This window comes from Vulpes lagopus, chromosome 9 (assembly GCF_018345385.1).
Source record: "Vulpes lagopus strain Blue_001 chromosome 9, ASM1834538v1, whole genome shotgun sequence".
NCBI classification, from domain to species: domain Eukaryota; kingdom Metazoa; phylum Chordata; class Mammalia; order Carnivora; family Canidae; genus Vulpes; species Vulpes lagopus.
In genome coordinates this window covers 36395342-36415024 of record NC_054832.1, presented here as the reverse complement: position 1 = coordinate 36415024, position 19683 = coordinate 36395342, and the positions used below count along the sequence as shown (strand labels likewise).

Below are 19683 nucleotides of genomic sequence, written 5' to 3'. Positions count from 1 at the left end.
TGGATAGATGGCATGGTGGACAAGACAGAAACATAAAAACAAATGCAGCAAAATGTTAATAATTGTGAAATCTTGGCAGTGGGTATATAGGTGTTCACTATACAATTCTTTCCACTTTCTTGTATGTTTAAATTTCTTCGTCATATAATGGAGGGTAGATTTATGTACAAGAAAACAATATCCAAGTCTTATGGACAGCCTTCTTAGTCTCCTGTGTACTAAGTGACAGAACCCAAATCACTATTATCACCTCTAGAATAAGCCTCTGGACAGCTAATCATCTTCTGACCACTACCTTGGGATCTCATCCACTAAGCACCTCTGTTTCACCCTCCTGGGTCATAATATGCCAAAATTCATCTTCCCTTCCCCTCCTTAACCACACAACATTATGAATCAGTCTTTCTAACCACATCTCAATTAATACAAAGAGATCCACCTGAACCCCAATCCTTTCTATCACAAAAAGAGTTTATGATGAATGTAATTTGGCTACTGCCCAGCTGTCCAGCCCCAACTCAGCAATTTTTTTACAGTTCTGCTCCTTTGCACATGCTAGTCACTCTACCTAGAAAGATTTTTTTCTTGCCTTATTCTCCTATCCTTTTTCTTCCCCCCAAAGTCTAGAGTAGTAGTCATCTCTGTTCCCCCATCACAATCTTTAACATGTTATACTGAAACTATCTGTTTACATCTCAAGCACTGGATTGTGAACTTCTAGAAGAAAAAGACTTTTTTTTACTCACTTTTTAAATTCCCAATGCAGGGAATTCCTGGGTGGCACAGCGGTTTAGCACCTGCCTTCGGCCCAGGGCATGATCCTGGAGGCCAGGGATCAAGTCCTGCGTCGGGTTCCCTGCATGGAGCCTGCTTTTCCCTCTGCCTGTGTCTCTGCCTCTCTCTCTCTCTCTCTCTCACTCTCTTTCTCTCTGTGTGTGTGTGTCTTTCATAAATAAATAAATAAAATCTTTAAAACAAATAAAAATAAAAAAGAAATTCCCAATGCGTTTAGGGACACCTAAATGGTGGGTGGCTCAGCTGCTTGAGCAGCTGACTCTTAATTTTGGTTATGGTCTTGAGGTTCTAGGATCGAGCCCCTGATCCTAGGATTGAGCCTCACACTGGGCTCCATGCTCAACAAGGAGTCTTCTTGAGATTCTCTCTCACTCTGCCCTTCTCTCTGCTCGCTGTCTCAAAATAAATAAATAAATCTATCTTTTAGATAATAAATAATTACAACATTTTTGTTGAATGAATGCTTGAATGATTACACTAAGGACATGAAAGCTGAAAAGACTGACAACCTAATAATGACTCTAATAAAACAATATTAATAAAATAAAAAATACTGCTAAAAGACGAAAAAGGTCAGAATAGGAGAACACGAGGAAACAAAGTGGCTTGTTGAAAGTGTGCCTTGATTACATCAAAGGATTTGGGGAAATTTAAGAGCTCATAGTGAATAGTGGTTCACAAAATTGTACTGTATTAATGAACGTCATCTATGAACGAGGGAGACAGGAAGGGTCGTTCATGCAATGAAGACCAGAAGTATAGACTCTTTTCATAACCAAGAGTTATCATCACAAATTACAATCAGCACCTATTGAGCAATACTCTTCTATTTGATTACTGGTCTCACTCCTTCTACTAGAAGAAATTCTCAAAGACCTGGGGAAGGTTAAGGAAACTCTCAATTCCCTTTCACTCAATTTTATCTCTAATCATACCTACTTGGCTTTAGTCAGTTCATTCGGCCAAATACCCTAAGGTTTTCTCCCTGAACAAAGGTCCTTACAACCTGATATTCTAATTTAAAAGAAAGAGTGTATCTCACACTCTTTACCACCTATTCTTCCATCTTATACCCTCACACAGGTAAACAGCTTCCCTAAATCCTAATGCACTTTTGATTCAAATCTCAAAATCCACATTTTTTTTTAAGATTTTATTTATTTATTCATGAGGGACACAGAGAGAGAGAGAGGCAGAGACACAGGCAGAGGGAGAAGCAGGCTCGACACAGGGAGCCCGACGTGGGACTCGATCCCGGGTGTCCAGGATCAGGCCCTGGGCTGAAGGTGGTGCTAAACCACTGAGCTACCAGGGCTGCCCTAAAATCCACACTTTAAATATAAACTGCTTATCCTCTTCTTGTTTCACATGAAAGGTCATCTCTCCAATCAGAAACTATACCACTTTGACGAACAGTGACCAACAATGTGTGGCCCCAATAGTGCCTGATAAAGCGATACATGCAAGTAGTTGTTTAACAATATACTTGTTTACTAACTTATTGATGGAACTTCTAATGCTGTTTCTGCAGTTCCAGAAAGCATCTGGGAATTTGATTCCAACCGAAGAAATGGACTCCACAGAGATGGAACCACCTAACACTTTCCAAAAGACCTCTAGGACCTGTCTCAGTTTCCAAATGACTTGCTGGAAACACTTCTGGCACACCTTCTCAAGAAAGGGAATTGGGGGAAAAGAAGGAATGGTGCCTACTACAGGCTCCTGCCTGCCACCATTTCCATATAATGCTACCTCTGTGTTTATTATACTTCCATTCAGAGTATGAATTGGAACAAGCTAAGGATTAGCTAAAAATGAGTATCATTTTTAACAAGTAAAATACAGTAAATACGGCATGAAGCTACAGTCTCTGTTTTAATGGTAAAAATAAAGGGGTCTGGGTTTTTTGGTTGTTTTCGGGGTTTTTTTTTTTTTTACTTTTTTCTTTTTTAGATAGCATCTACTTTTAAAGTTAATAAACCCAAGGTCTTCATAATATCAGACAATCTTCCAAAAAAGAAATAATTGTACTACTAAATTTTTATTCTACAAAGATTATTTCTGAGGCTTGACAAACCTTTCTGCATAGTTTCAAACATTTTTTAGGGGCACCTGGGTGACTCAGTTGGTTAAATGTTGACTCTTGGTTTTGGCTCAGGTCATGATCTTATGGCTTGTGGTACTGAGTCTCACACTGGGCTCCTTGATCAGTGGGCAGTCTGCTTGGAAGATTCTCTTCCTCTCCCTCTCCCCCCAAAAAGTAAATAAATAAATAAATATTTAAAAAAAACATTTTAGGGCAGCCCAGGTGGCTCAGTGGTTTAGCACCACCTTCAGCCCAGGGCCTGATCCTGGACACCCGGGTTCGAGTCCCACGTCAGGCTCCCTGCATGGAGCCTGCTTCTCCCTCTGCCTGTGTTGTGACTCTGCCTCTCTCTCTCTCTTTCTCTCTCTCTGTCTCTCATGAATAAATAAGTAAAATCTTAGAAAAAGAATTTTAAGGCACACAAAAAAATATGATTTAGATTTAAAAGTCAAGTAATTAAATCTTCATTATGATTTTCCATTTTAAAGTTAAAAATAATTCAGCAATCACTCTCACTGTAAACTTTTCTCAGTGTGTACCTAATATATAATCAAATCCCAATGTAACATAAAGCAGTCTAAACTCTACTTTTCTTGCTGTGACAGATTTGTATTTTGGTTTTTATGGAATACAAAAATGAAAGGGGCTTCGATAGAAAGAAGTGATGAAAAGAAGCATTCACTTTATTACTTATATTATTTTAATTATTTATAAGAATACTCATACACGGCTTTTATAATTAAAAATATACCCCCAGAGGAACTAATGAGAAAATTGAATGCATACACATTTTTGTGTACATTTTCCCTCAGAGAGAATTATCAAAAACCAGTCAAATACAAAGTTAATGAAGACACTAAAGAAGAATGCCAGGAGAGAGGTGCTTAAGAAACAAAGAATATGTATCAAATGAAACTTTGCAAAAAAAGATAATAAGTGAAAGAGCATAACATATAGAGAAGTTGATTCACTATGTTGTATACCTGAAATTAATGTAACATTGTGTGTCAATTCTAAATTTGTTAAAAATAAAACCAAAGACAAATGAAGCAAATCACACTAATTATTATATATGACAATATCCATCAGCCAAAATTTATTAATCATCTAATAGCACATTCTGGATGTTGTGCTACACACGACAGCAAATATTAAGATGTACTGAGACACAGTACCAGCCCTATAGGAATACACAATTTTGTAAAGAAATTGCAAATTTTACACATAAAAAGTTAAAATATATACAAGGCCATGTGTCCCTAAAAACAAATGATTTATTCTAAAAGACTTATTCTCCCCTTTGAAGAAGAAGATCTCACGTAAAAGTTAAAATATTTTACTGATATCCACAACAGCAATGTATTATTTATTTATTTGTATTTATTTATTTATTTGGTTTTTTTTTTTAGCACTGTACTTTTTAGATCACTGATAGAGAAAATACAGTCTTAAAAAGTTCCTGTGAATATAGGAGCACTTTATAGCAGTATATGACTCTGCTGGGAATAATGGGAAACCAAAATAGCACTATTTATAAGAGAAGTTTATTTCCCTTATATAATCAAAAGCAGTTCAGGACTGGCCTTGTGGCTTCCCAAACATCAGGAGCTCAGGCCCCTTTGACCCTGTGAGTCTGCCATCCTCCAGATGCCACTTCTACCTCACGATCCCATTGACTGCTTCAGCTCCAGCATCACATCCTCATTCCAGCCAGCAGGAAGGAGAAAACGGCATTTTCTCTCCCTTTGTGTGTTAGAGTCAGTTAGACCCAGGTTCTTATTGGGGCTGGACCACATACTGGCTGCGTACATAGGAGTGGGTCGGTTATTTAATCTCTGTAGGGATGTCTGGGTGGCTCAGTGGTTGAGCCTCTGTCTTCAGCTCAGGGCATGATCCCGGAGTCCTGGGATCGAGTCCCACATCGGGCTCCCTGCATGGAGCCTGCTTCTCCCTTTGCCGAGGTCTCTGCCTCTGTGTGTCTCTCATGAATAAATAAAATAAAATCTTCTTTTTTAAAAAATAATCTCTGTAAACATCACCTTTCCAGAAGACAAGACACTTCTGCTTATATTCCATTGACAACAATTTGGTTACATGACCACATCTAGCTGCACGGAAGGCTAGAAAATGTAGTCTCCTCTGCAAAGCAATGTGCCTAGCACCTATTACGGAAAACGGGAGAATCGATCTGAGGGAACCAGAGAGCTCTGCCACATTGTTCTTCTAGGAATCTTAATGAGAAAAAGAGTAATTTTCATACTTTTGACAAACAGAGGTAAATACATGTGTGAGGCATGAATTATTTCATCTACTGATAGTCAATCCATGGTGAGCACAGGAATTTGAGGAGCTGGTCACAAGCTGGTCTCTACTGCAAGCTGCACAGAGTCCAGAGGCAGCCCAGATGACATGAGGTTGGTCAGCTCTCATTGAGGATGTGAGTTGGGCCTGGAAGGGTGTGCAAGACTTGGAAGAGACACAGCTGAAGGCCAGGGACGCAACTGAGACAAGACTCCAGAGCAAAGGCAAGAAGGCAAGAGGAGCAGTTTGGCTGGAGCAGAAGGCATGTGGAAGTACTCTATAATCCCAAAACAGTAGGAACATGGTCTATCACCCAGAAAGTATTGGGAGGTAAGGTTAAAAAATGCTAAAAAAAAAAAAAAAAAAAGTTCTAGAAAGGATTTTGAATGCCGAAGGGAGGAGTCTGACATTCTGGCGCTGCCAGTTCTTCCATGTGTAGCCTCGGGCCAAGCTGGTTAACACTGTGGACTTCAACTTCCTCATCTGTGAACCATGGGTGATAATAACCACCTAATGGGAGTTGTTTGGAGATTAAATACTAGCATGCAGTCAGCATTCAATAAGTAGCAGGACTGATTAGAAGAGTTGAGCAATCAAGTAATGTGGTAAGTTTTTTTAAAGAGTCCATAGCGATCTGACAGCCCGGGTAGGAGTGACAGGAGGAGGAAAATCTAAAGGTAGAGCAAAGCAATATCACCCAGTGCAGTCAATGCACAGGAGTTTGCACTTGAAGCATTAAGCCAAGAAAAATTGGAGTTGACAGAGGTAATACTGGAGGCAGTAATATCGGTTAAGACTACCGCCAATGTCCAAGCCCAGGGATGAGGGCCTGAAATAAAACAATAGCTGTGAGGATGGAGAAAAAAACGACCCAGCTATGAAAGGAACTTGGTAAAGGACTGCAGACAGGAGTTAAAGAAAGGGGAAGGAATGTTCTGGCTTGCATACCTGAATAGCCAGTGGCACCATTCACCAAAGCAAGAAGAAGAGGTAGAAAAACAGCACAGGACTGAGGGGAGCAGAGAGATAGGCTCACCTGATCACACTCTTGAAAAAACAGAGGGTGGAATGTGATTGTGGAGGTGATGCAGGGGCATCCAGATGATGAAGGTGCCCGATAACCCAACGGATACAGAGTTCTGGACTGGAGATATACAGATATATCCAGAAGCCCTACAAAATAAGCATAGCTTAAACTATGGAAGAATGAGCTCCCCCAGAGAGAGCCTGTGGAACAGAGTCCTGAAGAAGGTCAACACTATCTGAGGTAAAGAGAAGGTGGAACATGGGGACATAAACAGGAGAGATGGGAGAACCGGGAGATCCTGATACCGGGAGGCACCAAGAGAAAGAGGAGTGGCTAACAGTGTTGGAGCTGTTACAGGTTCCCAGTCACAAAGACCTGAAGGGGTTAGCAGGCTACTCACAAGGCTAAGTGCAATGCTGCCAAGTGCTCCTCAGAGGGTTTATGCTGGAATTGTATAGGAAAGGTCGGCTCCAGAAAATGCTCACCTCCCTTGGGAATGAAGAACAGTTCCAGAAGCAATTTAAAGAAATCTGCCACTACGCAGGGTTACACCAAGGCAACATGAAGATGGGTGGAGTTTCTGACAAGCTATTTATGCCTCTATCTTGATGTTTATCTGTCTGTCTCCTTCTCTCTCAGGAGTGGACCAAAGGGTGAAAATGGAAGGTGCTAGCAGATGCAGCCTCTAGCCCTCTCCTATCACAGCCCCTCCCTGCTAGACTGTAAACTTTTTGAGTCTTATCTTCTACATCACATCTCGTACTGCCTGTGGATAGACAGGCACTCGTGTTTGTTGACTAAAAAAACCAAAAGCACATAGGATAATTGGCCAACAAGAGAAAAAAGTGCTGGAAGACAGAGGCAAATAACATAAAGACGTGGTAAAGGGAAGGTAAAACTCTTCTCTGGCCCCCAAGTCTTCCAGCTAGACTAAGAATTACATTGGCATGGGGCAGATTAACTGGAGATCAGATTTAATAGTGTACATATGGGGAATTCACAAGAACATGGAAATTCCATAAAAAGGCAAAATGAGGAATACATGTCATTCTGTACTGAGGAGAAGGAGTAGGGGTCTAGGACTTCAAAGGGAAAGAGTGCAATTCACAAGAACATGAAAAAGAAAGAGTCAATGTCTGGTAAACTATTGGAAACAATGGGACATGGAGGATTGTGATCAAACAGGTCTTGCCAGGTCCCTCCCCGTCTATCATACCTAGTTCATATGATGTAGTTCCCTGTGGTGCCGGCTCTCTACCCGGAGCAGGGCCTCTCCCTAAATTCTTTTTAGGCAGTCATGGGAGAGGTGAAGAGCTGTTCCTGAATCTGCTGGGTTTCAAGTGCTTTTTAACTCAAAATAATCTTTATGCCAAAGTGCCCATCATGGGGCAGCCTGCCCTTGGACCCTAGTGTGGTTAGAGCTCTTTGAATCAAACTCTGACCTTAGTAGGAAATAGGCTCTGCTACCTCCTAACTGGCTGTTTAACTTTGAGCAAGTTCCTTAAATATACAACAGGAATTAAAATAGAATCCATCCTAAAGACAGCACTCACCTAAATGATGAAGTACATACTGTATTTGGCAAAGTACTTATTACTACTCAACCCACCAGATGTCTGACCTGAAAACATTTAAGACATTTTGAAAGTAATTATAACTATAAATTGACCACTGGTTATCAACCAACACCATCAAGATATACACAACCTGGGACTGCACAGCCATGTCACAGTAAAACCAGGGAGATAAAACCTACCTCTCACATGGAGTCATTAAAGAGTTTAGAGAAATTAAATGAGGACATTTATGTAAAAGAACTTTCACAGTAAATAGCATCCACCATAAAAATCAATTGGCCTCTTCTTAAAACTGGACCTGTTAAAGATTGTAAAAATGCCTTGTACTCAACACCACTGTTACCAAGCCAAAGTTCCCATCGTATACATTTGGCAAAAAGGAGAAAACAAAATAGATAGCTTTTTTCTACAATCTATGATTTTAAAAAACAGCCCTCTAAATTGTACTTACAAATCCTTCTTCTGTAATATCTGGTGGCTCTGAAACAAGATAAAATATGACATTATCTCACTCAAATCTGATTTCCTTTTAAAGTAAATGAAATAATTTGAGACAGCACCTAGCCCTGCTTTCCACATGGGCAGGCTCACTAGAATTTTGGCCCTCTGTTCATTCTCTGCACATGGATTGAATTTTAAGTTGGAATTCAAGGTGGAAGTGGGGAGGAAAGGCCTCTGGAATCCAGCTTGGTCACTAATTCACTGTGACCCTGGAGTTAACCTTGTAGGCTTCCACTATTCCAGCTGCAAAACGGAGAATTAAGCAAGACAAAGTAAGACGGTGTCAACGAGGCAACGCAAACGCGGGGCGGGGGCGGGGGCCGGGCCGGGCCGGGCCGGGGCCGTGGACCAAGGGGGTGAAATTCGCAGTACAGAGCTGCGCAAGCGCAGGGGAGGCCGCTCGTGGAGCGCGGGGGGTGGGGGGTCGGTCCCGGGGCGGCCTCGCGGGCCCCGCCGCCGCACCTACCCGCCGCCAGCCGCTTCCCGGGCATGCCGCCGCCACCGCCCGCGCCCGGGACCGCTCGGGGCCCTCAGGGCGCCACCGCCCGGCAGCGCCGCCCTCGCCCCGGGAGCCGGAGCCCGAGCCCGCCGCCGCGTTGCTATGGAGCCGAGACAATGCGCGCCCCGCGCGCGCCGGAGGCCCGGGGCTGCCGCGGGGGGGCTGGGGGGCGCGGGCGCTGGGTGCTCCTCCGGAGACAGGCCCCGCCTCGCCTCGAGGGGGCCTCGTGCGCGTGGCTGCCCGCGGCTCCGGGCCTGTTCCCGCCGCTCAAGACCCAGGCCGCACGGTCCGGGGCGCGGGGAAAGCCCGGCCTGCGAGCGGGTGCGGGGAGTGGGCCCGGCGGGCTGGTCGGCGGACGGGAGGGCGGAGCCACCGAGCCTCGCGAGTCCCCCTGCTACCGCCCGACCGCGGCCCTGAGCTCATCCTCGGCTCTGGGAAAGGCCACATCAAAACCTAAACCTTCGCGTGCCTTGGGAACCAGACCTGCCCCCGCCTTTTTGCTTCGGTCGGTTACGACTGCTGCATTTTCAACATCTACCTAAGCTGTAAAAATTACCCGAGGAGGACGCTGTTGACGAAGAGAATGAATACGTGGAGGATGTCCATAGGGTGTGTTCCAGGAAAAGTTATGATTGAAGTAAAAAGTGAAATTCGAAAAAAAAAAAAAAGAAAAAAGAGAAATGGTACTTCCAATTAGGAGGGGGAAGGGATGGGGGAAGGTGATTTTTAGAAATGTCATAGTCACCCCAAATCTCCAGCCCAACCACATTTCCACCTCAGGCTCCCCCTGAGCCTAAACCCTAAATCCAATTGCTTGCTGTACCTACACTCTGGTGGCTCTTCCTTGGATGCTTCCAAATAAAAATATCCAAAAGGAAATCTACACTTTCCCCATTCCTTATCTTCAAATTTCATCTATCTACATAAATCCCATGTTAAGTGGTACCTTCATCTATTAGGTGACTCAAGCCAAAAAGGCTGTATTTAGACAAGCACTAGGTCTTGCCAATTCTACAGTAAGGTATTTCTGGAATCTGGAATCTTCTCCCCACTCCCATAAACTACCATACCATTGCCTTAGCACTGTCTCCTGTGTGGAATGTTGTAAAAGTTTCCTAACTTCTCCCTTTTCCACTGTTTGCTTCCACTAGAGTTTCCCTTAAATACACGCCCCATGCTGAAAGCAAAACTCTCTAAATACCAATATGACCTCCTTAAAACCTTTGGTGTCTCCACATTTGCTTCCTACACTGTGAGGGACATCCGAGGCCTGTCAGGGTCCTGCGGGTATGTGGATTTAAGCAAGCAAGGAGTCAGACAATGGATGCTTCTAGAGCAAGGAACCATAATACCTGCCTAGTTATAGCTATTGCCTTTTCAATAGTACCTAGGCAAAGAGCAAAAATGAAACTGTAAGCCACTGTTTGACCAAACAAAATCAGAGGGCCAAATGAAGTCAAGGGTGAGTAGTGGAAGCAAATAGAAAGGCAAGAAAGGGAGGTGGGAGGCAAAAAATCACAGATTTTGTTGGCCCTTGCAAAGACCCAGCTTTCATTTTGAGTGAAATGCAAACCATAGACGTTTTGAGCAGAGAAGTATTATGATCATATTGTTATTTGAAAAAGATCACTCTGGGTGCTATCTACAGGACGTAGATGGCGCAAGTAGAAGCCGACAAGAGCTGATTGATAGTGGCTCAGACCAGGGTTGTAGCAGTAACAGGCTTGAGAAGAACTCAGATTCTGCATATATTTTAAGGGTAGGACCAAGTGTATTTTCCTGATAAGTTGGTTGTGGGAATGAAACAAAAAGTAGCTGAGCATGAGCAACCAGAAGGATGGAGTTGCCGTCATTGGAGATGGGGAAAGCTGTGAGTGGACCACGTTGTGGGGAGAGTTTAAGAAGTTTATGAGCCTTATAAGTGAAGATTCTGAATTTGCAATTGATATAGAATCCTGGAATTTAGGGAATGTAAATTTGAGAGCTGACATATAAATGGGCTTTTCAGGCATTCATTTGCTTGCATGGTTTCTGTTGCCAGGGAAGCCCTTCTGCCCTTTTTCAAGCAAAATTTTCTCATTCTTCAATACTCAGCTTGAGTGTCATCTTCTCTAGTGTACCTTCCTATTAATTCCTTTCACTGGCCTCTCCTATTGTTCCTGTATACTTGGTAAAAATTCTTATCTTAAAACCATATTAATATTAAAAATAACCTGTACAGAGAGGTATGCCCACTACCGTCAATGCTACCTAGCAGATAGTAAATTCCTGGGGATTGAAAGAGATCCGTCTTATTTACCTCCTACCCCCACTATCCCCTACTGAGTGCATGCCACTCAGTGCATATTTTTTTAAATATCTTCTCTGCATTGCAATCATTCCCCACTGTGCCCTGTTCACAGAAAAGATTTGTTTATCCTTGTTTCAGATAACCACATCAATAAGAGGTCAATTGTTTTGTCATCAAGTGTGGCTAACACTTACTGCGTACTTAACTATGGGCCTCTAACAATACCCCTAAAAGATTGTTATTATTATTCCCAACAATCTAGGAAACTGAGACTTCCTGTTTGCTCAAAGACAAACAGCTTCAAAGAGTTAAAGTCACAAGTTGATCCAGGTCTGATTCCAAAGCCTTTTGCGCTTTAACAACCATGCTATGTAAGCTTTCCCTCTAAAAATAATCTCATGAGATTTAAAAAACAACCCTAAAATCACAAAGACTGTAACTTGAACCCAAATTTGTAGGTTATAAGTTATTCAAATGTTTTGGCAATTTTATTTTTTTGTAATAGCTTTATTGAAATGCAATTCATATATCATACAATTCACCTACCTAAAGTATAACTTCCATGATTTTTAATATATTCAAAGTTGTGCAACTATCACCAAAATCAATTTTAGAACATTTTTATTACCTCAAAAAACCCCATACCCTTTGTTCTCCCCTATTCATCTCTTGCCTGCTAACCTACATTTTGCCTCTATGAATTTTCCTATTCTGGACATTTCATATAACTGAAATCATACATTGGGCTTTCATGACTGGTTTCCTTCACTCAGCATAACGTTTCTGAGTTTCATCCATATTGTGGCATGAATCAGTACTGCATTCATTCTTATTGCTGAATAATATTCCATTGTGTGGATATATCACAGTTTGTTCATCATTGGGTTGTTTGACTTTTTGGCTATTATGAATAATGCTTCTATGAACATCCATGTACAAGTTTTTGTGTGGATATATGTCTTCATTTCTCTTGAGTATATACCTAGGAGTGGAATTGCTGGATCAAAAGGTAATCCTATGTTTATTTGGCAACTCTTTGTAGCTTTTTGAGGAACTGTCACAGTGTTTTCTATATTCGTTGAACCATTTTACATTACTACCAGCAGTGGGTTAAGAGTTCCGGTTTCACCACATTCTTACTAACATTTGTTACTATCTAACTTTTTTATTATAGCCATCCCACTGGGTGTGAAATAATTATCTCCTGGTGGGATTGATTCACATTTCCCTGATGACTAGATTTTATTTATTTTTAAAATATTCTGTCTCTGACCCCCAAACTAGCTAGTTTTTCCAGAAATGCCTTTTTTTTCTACAACTACTCTGCATCATTGTTGAAAACTAATGTTGTCCAGAACCAAAAGTTTATAAGGGGAATTATATCTGCATAAATGGAATTAAGTTTCTTTGTTTACTCTGCTCAGGACATATTGTTAGCAACTTTGAAAGATATGTTTGAGATGACCTTACTTAAAAATAGACTTTGTAGTATACCTGTAGTTCAATTTGGGGAACTCTGGAAAGTATCTCAGGCTCCCTGCAAAACAGCTAAAATTGTAATGAGAAGCCAACATAACCATGGGATAGAAATGATATCATGTTAAGCTGCTGTGGACAAAAAAAAAAAAAAATGATCAGGTTTCAGATATGAACCCTAAACCAAATGTTTCAAGGGCTGACCTAAACCACAAAGATTAATTTGCATTAGGGCTACTCTGTAGCCTGTTCAGAAGGTGAAGCTGCAAGAATATATTCAATGATTCTCCCAAATATTGCTGGAGAGATGTGCTAGTGTGTGTGTGTGTGTGTGTGTGTGTGTGTGTGAACATTCAAAAGCAAAATGTCAGGCATCGTACCTGTTTAATGATTTAAAAGTACTAGTCCTTACTTGAGTTTGGTGTGGTAGGGTCCCATGTAAGCCTAGTTCTAAACTTTTCTGAATATGAGTAGGAATAGCACGAAAAGCTGAAATTTATATCATTGTGATTTTAATTTTTAATGGTAATGAGACTTTTCATATGGCCGTGAGTCTGAATATACAAGTGGACAATGACCAGACCATATATGCCAACGGAATTCTGACTCAATTCTCTGCAGCAACCCATCTTGGAAACAGAACCACCATCTCTGCAGCCATAGCCACGGAATGGTCAAGAATTGGTCAGTAACTGCCAGTTTTCTTATTTTTTCCCCCTATTAAGGACCAACTAGAGAAAGTCAAATATGCTTCCCAAACCAATCACATAGGATGCCCTCTAGATTCTAGTTACCCTGCTTCCTGCTCCCCCATACCAACAACCTCCAATCAAAGCATACCTGAAGTCTTCCCCTTTATTCACTATACAGCCTCCCCTCCCCTCTTGCCTGCCTTTGAATCTCTACCAAATGCAGATGATAGTGGCTGACTCCCTTGCTAAACAAGCTCTGAATAAATACCTTTTGCTTGTTCCTCTTTGAGTTCTTTTATTTCCACATAGCTAAAGCAGTTTTATTTTTTACACACAAATGAACCAGAATGACAGAACAATGCGGTGCAATGTTTTTCCTAGGAGCTGGATGGCAATTCAACATCTAATAATGTAGTATACCAACTGTCACTCCAGTCTCTAAAGTAAGTGCCTTTGTGGCAAGGAGAAAAGAAACACAAGTTATAAAATTTATATGTCGTTTACTTCCATTCTCTTTTTGATAATAATTATCTTTCCTTTTTATGAAATTACATATCTAAATCAGATAACAACTACACACATTCACATCACATTTAACTAGAAAACATTTTTTTCTTTTTCTCAACAGTTCATGATTTTTTGAAGAAGGAATTTAATTAGTTTAATACATTCATTAGGCAATTTCTTAACTTATCCAAGATAACTACCATCTGGACCTGCTGGTTTAGATTTATTATAATTGTCAATATATTCCATTACATTACTTTTCTTCTTGCACAAACTGATGAGATAATTCAATTTTTAACCCTTCCCTACTTAAAGTTTTAAAACTCTGATATAGCTAGCTCTATGATGTTACAGTTTTTACAAACAGAGAATACAATTGGCCCTTGAACAACATGGGGGTTGGAGCACCAACCCCCTGCACAGTTGAAAATCCACAGATAATTTTTGACTCCCCCAAAACTTAACTACTTATAGCCTATTGTTGACCAGAACCTTACCAATAACATTGTCAAATGACACATATTTTGTAGGTTATATGCATTACATACTGTATTCTTACAATAACCTAATCTAGGGAAAAGAAAATATTGAAAAAATCATAAAGAAATACACTGACAATACTGCATCAAAAAAAAATCCACATATAAGTGAACCCACCCAGTTCAAACCCATTGTTAAAGGGCCAACTGTATTTGAAAATTGCTAGGAAAGTAGATCTTAAATGTTCTTATCACAGAAAAACTGGTAATTATATGATAGGGTGGAGGTTTTAGCTAATACTGTGATGATCACTGTGCAATATAGAAGTGTATCAAATCAATGGTATACAACTTAAATGTATACAATGCTCTTTGTCAATTATATCTCAAGCTGGAAAAAAGGCTTCAATTTAATATAAGTGCAATGACTTGAATATATATTTCCCTCTTTTGAATACCAACACAAAAATATCTTTACTGTCCTTGCACATAAGAATTTAAATGTCATCTTGTTTACTTTCTGCATGTAGTTTTTTACCACTTAATTCTAAAGTGATGTATATTTCATGTCTAAAGGCCAATATCCTCTGCCCCTAAACACCTAATGTGTATAATCACATATACATACTTATATATCTTATCATTCAGCATATTATTACCATATGGTCCATTATCATATCATGTGGCAATCATTAATTAAGCAATTCAATTAATATTTGCTCTATCACCTATCATGGATAAGCCATTCTGCTAAAGGAGCTAGAGAGGTAAGTAAAACAGTTCTGCTCTTAAGGAACTTGCTAATGGTGAAAGACTTCAAGAATTTATTTATTTATTTATTTATTCATTTTTAAGATTACAAGAATTTAATATAAATAAGACATGCCAGAGTCAGCACAAGAAACGTATAAACACTAGATTCAAAGAAGGTAAAAATTTCATCTTTTGCTGAGATAGTAAAAAATGATTCATGGAAAGAAACTAAGGATTAGCTTGGTTTGATGGGATTTAGTACAGCAAAAGAGGGGAAGTGGGAAAAAGCAGAAGGGAAATTTAGGAAACAGGAGTCTAGTTTGGCTGGAACAAAGTATACAGCATGGAATGGTGAGAGAGATTGCTAGAAAGTTAAGACCATTAGGAGATCCTAAATTCAGCTACATTTTTAATAGGAAGCAACATAATTGAAGCCACATTTTAGTACAAATAACCTGGCAGTGGCTATTTAGGACAGATTTAGATGGGGAGAAAGTAAAAGCAAAGAGACCTGTTAGGAAGCATTTACAGAATCTGGGCAAGCTGTGATTAGGACCTGAACCAAGCAAGCACCACCTTTCTGCAGAAATGAGAATGCCAGAAGGAAATAATTGGTAGCACACCACCACTGTTCAAAACCAGAACTCACCTCCATGGTTCTACTGCTCCTTCCACTCTGGCTCCACTGTCCATGATGAGGGAGCCAGGAGGGCAGAGCTGTTGGGCAAGTAAATACAGATGGCCAAGGCACAGACAGCCGCCAACAAGGTGTTCAGTTAAAAGTCATCTCAGAAAACAGAGCAATCTTGCAAGCCAGCTAAAATACTTTAATTAGCAACTCTGAGTAATAACTATTACCTAAATTTATTCTGTATGCATTTTTAAAATTAAGTCAAGGAACATTTCCCCTATCTGGCAATGTCACAGTGCATCAATGTCAAATTTATAAAAGTCAAATTAACTTTTTTGAAGGAGTGCTCGCTTCTGCAGCACAATAGAACTTTTTTGAAGGAAAGCTAAAAATCACCATAAATGAGCCTTTAGTGCCCCCTTGTGGAAGGTTTAGTGTGAGCTTTGAAATATTTACCTTCCACACGGAAGCAGTAACGGGTTATTTCCATCTTTTAAGATGTTTAAACTACTTTTTGTATATGTTATACTACTTCTAAGAGACATAATTTAAAACAAGGCCACATAAATAATTCAAACAGGAAACAGAGACTAAATGTTGAAAATGTTCGGCAAATTTTTGTCATAAATTTATGAGTTTTGTTTCGTGAATCATAAATTAAGCAAAGGTAATGGAAAAACTTAGCTTTACACAGTGCTAAGTAGTATGAAAACTGTCTTCTCAATAGCACTTCTACCCTAAAATTATTGCTAACAAATCCTTAAGTCTTCATTAAGTATTTAAATACCTGGAATAATTGTAAACGTCTATATTTGTGTCCAGAAAAATGCTAGTATAAAATGATCAGGTAATTTTTAAAGTATTGTTTCTCTTTATATCACTTATCACAAATTTCTGACCATTTATCTTCCAAACTAGAGGATAAGAAATAGGAAATTCCTGTCTTTCCTAGAGACAAGTAGAAGTCAAAAGAAAGAATATTTCTATCCATTAACTAGCAAGGCTATCAAAAATAGAAAGGTTCTTATCCTAGATTAGTAGAAGGTAAACTGTTGGTTTTCCCCGTATTTAACACTCATTCTTTCTCTATGTCTTTTTTTTCCTCTTATGTCTTTATTAAACAATGGGGAAAAAATACAAAAATAAAGTGTCAAATTTAATCATCCCTATTGTATTGGAATCTTCTTGAGAACATGGAGATCTATCAATAACTGGTGGATTTTTTATGTTACTCAATAATCAAAATCTGTAAGAATGTAGTGATTACTAGAATGTGTTAATACTTATTCTTGTTTTCATGCCTTGTGTCTTTAGGTTACAAAGACCTTGGCACTGAAGCAGGAGCCTTTCTCTGGAACTGAGTTCTCAGATAATAGTATATTCATGCAATCCACTTATTTTTCAAATTATAAATTTGTGAGGAACTACAAGCTAAGGAACTACTTTAGGGAAGAACTGTTTTAAGTTAGAATTTTTTCCCTAGCATACCAATAGATTTTTCTTTAATGGTAAAACAATCTTCCATTTAAGACATGGTAATTACGTGCATATTGAATTTATCAAGGGAGATTCTGCAGAGTTTTGTCATGTACAAATGGCAGACTACCTCTGGTGAAATCTTGGATCCCCCACTTGCTATCTGTGTGATCTTAGATTATTTAACCTGATTCTTGGCTTCCTGATAAATAAAAGGAATAGGATAACTGCCTTACAGAGTTAATGTGAGGAATAAATGAGTTAACACATATAAGGGATTTAGAACACTGCCAACACAGAGTAAACATTCAATTTATGATTGGTTGAATTTTTTTCAAGCAGACACTTTTTACAAGCAAATTGGAGGTTGGCTTTATAGTGTCATTCAGCATAATGCTAAGGATATTAAGATCATATATTATCCCCACAAATCGTATTTTGTTTCATCCTATTCATATTTAGCCAAATGAGCAGCAGTACAGATTAGTGTAACAGAGTTTCAACAGTGATCAATTTTTTTTTTTTACAATAGTCACACAGAGAGAGAGAGAGAAAGGCAGAGACATAGGCAGAGGGAGAAGCAGGCTCCGTGCACCTGGAGCCCGACGTGGGATTCGATCCAGGGTCTCCAGGATCGCGCCCTGAGCCAAAGGCAGGCGCCAACCCACTGCGCCACCCCGGGATCCCCCAATTCTTTTAACTTCTCTCATTCTAATAGACTGGGTAGCCACAAGACCACAAAGGTGGTCACAGGGAGAGGGCAATGTGATTGCAACACATAAGACAGCTGCAAAGTTCTTCCTAATGGACAGGAAATAGGATTCCAGATTCTTACATTGCAATGCTGACAATTTCAAGTATAAAGAAGCAAAAGAAATGCTTATTCTTCCTTTTTCACTTTCTGTAATAGAATAATAAAAATCCATAGGATATCGGAAAATAAAGATTTTTAATTCTATAAAATAGAGTATTTTGCCTTTCATTTTTCAAAAACATACCATGAAACTGGATCTGCAATTTTTTACAATATATGAATCACTTCTGGAATGGCATTTAGGCCAGGCAGAAACTAAGAACATAAAATAGTGAAAATGTTCATATGACAGAAGATATGATTTGATCTAAGCCCCAGAAAGAGAGGTCAAGGACAGGTAGTCAGATTAAATCAATGGTAGAGGTTAATGGAACAATGTTAAGTATATTGACCCTGATGTAGAGGATACCTCAGGAAACTAAATAGACATAAGAACTAAACTTGATTAGAATCAACTAAATCAGAAAATTTGATTTAAAATTTATAGACTGTGTAACTTATTAAAAACAACGGACAATTTTATTTATATTTATATTTAGCCTCCAAAAATTCTTTGTGGAATTAGAATGGATATAGATAAAATTTAATATGTAGTAGTTAAAATGTTTAATGAGTTAAACAACAATTTTAAATTTAGGGCAGATTTTTCCAAATATATCTTTATCTAGGGGCACTTAGGTGGCTTAGTTGGTTAAGTGCCCGACTCTTGATTTTGGCTCAGGTCATGATGTACATAGATACATACATACATCAGTTACCTAAAGACAAAAAAAAAATATGAAACCATCTTCAAATGTTCCCCTGGTCTTAGCAATTTGTTCAATAATATAACTTACCTCTTTCTTGCTGCTATTCTATAAATGGACCATGCTACCTTAAACCATTTTTGGAAAGAGGTACATTATAAACAATTTAGTACATTTTCTTATTTAAACATAAGTCTAAAACTACTTGTTTTTTTTGTTTTTTTTTTTTAATTTTATTTATTTATGATAGGCACACAGTGAGAGAGAGAGAAGCAGAGACATAGGCAGAGGGAGAAGCGGGCTCCATGCACCGGGAGCCCAACGTGGGATTCGATCCCGGGTCTCCAGGATCGCGCCCCGGGCCAAAGGCAGGCGCCAAACCGCTGCACCACCCAGGGATCCCTAAAACTACTTGTTTTTTAAAAAAATCTTTTCTAACTAGTCCAAATTTGTCACAATACTAATACCCAGGCTAGATTAAACAAATGGAATCTGTGATTATAGTTCTGGAATTTTAAAAAGTGCTTAAATGAAATGCATGATTTATAAGGGTTTATTAACTAAGATTCTCATGGTGAATAGCAACATATGTCTAATAATTTACTTTCTATATCTTCTTAGTAATCAATATTAAGTAAATTTTATTCAACCAGAAGTTTGTGCACATATGACACTCACTATATTTAACTATTGAAATTATAGAAGAAAATTCAATAGAACTTCCGAAAACATTTTATTTATATTTCATTTCAGTCAAATATTCATCTTCTAAGGCTATAAGGCCATCTGTCTCAAGGTCAAAATTTGTAATATTATTTGGAAAACTATTTTTAAAAAGTGTTTGAAGAACATTTCAACACAGAGTGATGAAATGCACAATTTTCAAAGGTTACATGAAACACTTAAATACATATATATGGTAACATTAAAAATTCTTTATTTAAAATACTTATTAAAATGGGAAAATATGACACAGTAAAATAAAATTTTTTCAAACTCATCACTAAAGAATACAGACATAGATTATGATATA

At 39.1% G+C, this 19683-nt stretch overlaps 1 protein-coding gene across 11 annotated transcripts in view; it reads right to left on the bottom strand.

Moving 5' to 3' along the window:
- The window catches only part of RGS22 (regulator of G protein signaling 22), a 128628-nt gene extending 119727 nt beyond the window's left edge, over positions 1 to 8901 (bottom strand). For 10 of the 11 annotated variants that reach the window (XM_041769722.1, XM_041769728.1, XM_041769729.1 and 7 more), the window contains exons 1-2: positions 8754 to 8901; positions 8238 to 8266 (exon numbers count right to left, since the gene is read on the bottom strand). In XM_041769722.1, the coding sequence (XP_041625656.1) occupies positions 8238 to 8266; positions 8754 to 8778 (54 nt within the window). In that variant the 5' untranslated portion in view covers positions 8779 to 8901. Of the gene's footprint in view, positions 1 to 8237; positions 8267 to 8346; positions 8531 to 8753 lie in introns of all 11 variants that reach the window. The other variant, XM_041769724.1, reaches the window with a different exon arrangement.
- Positions 8902 to 19683: the final 10782 nt, after the last annotated feature.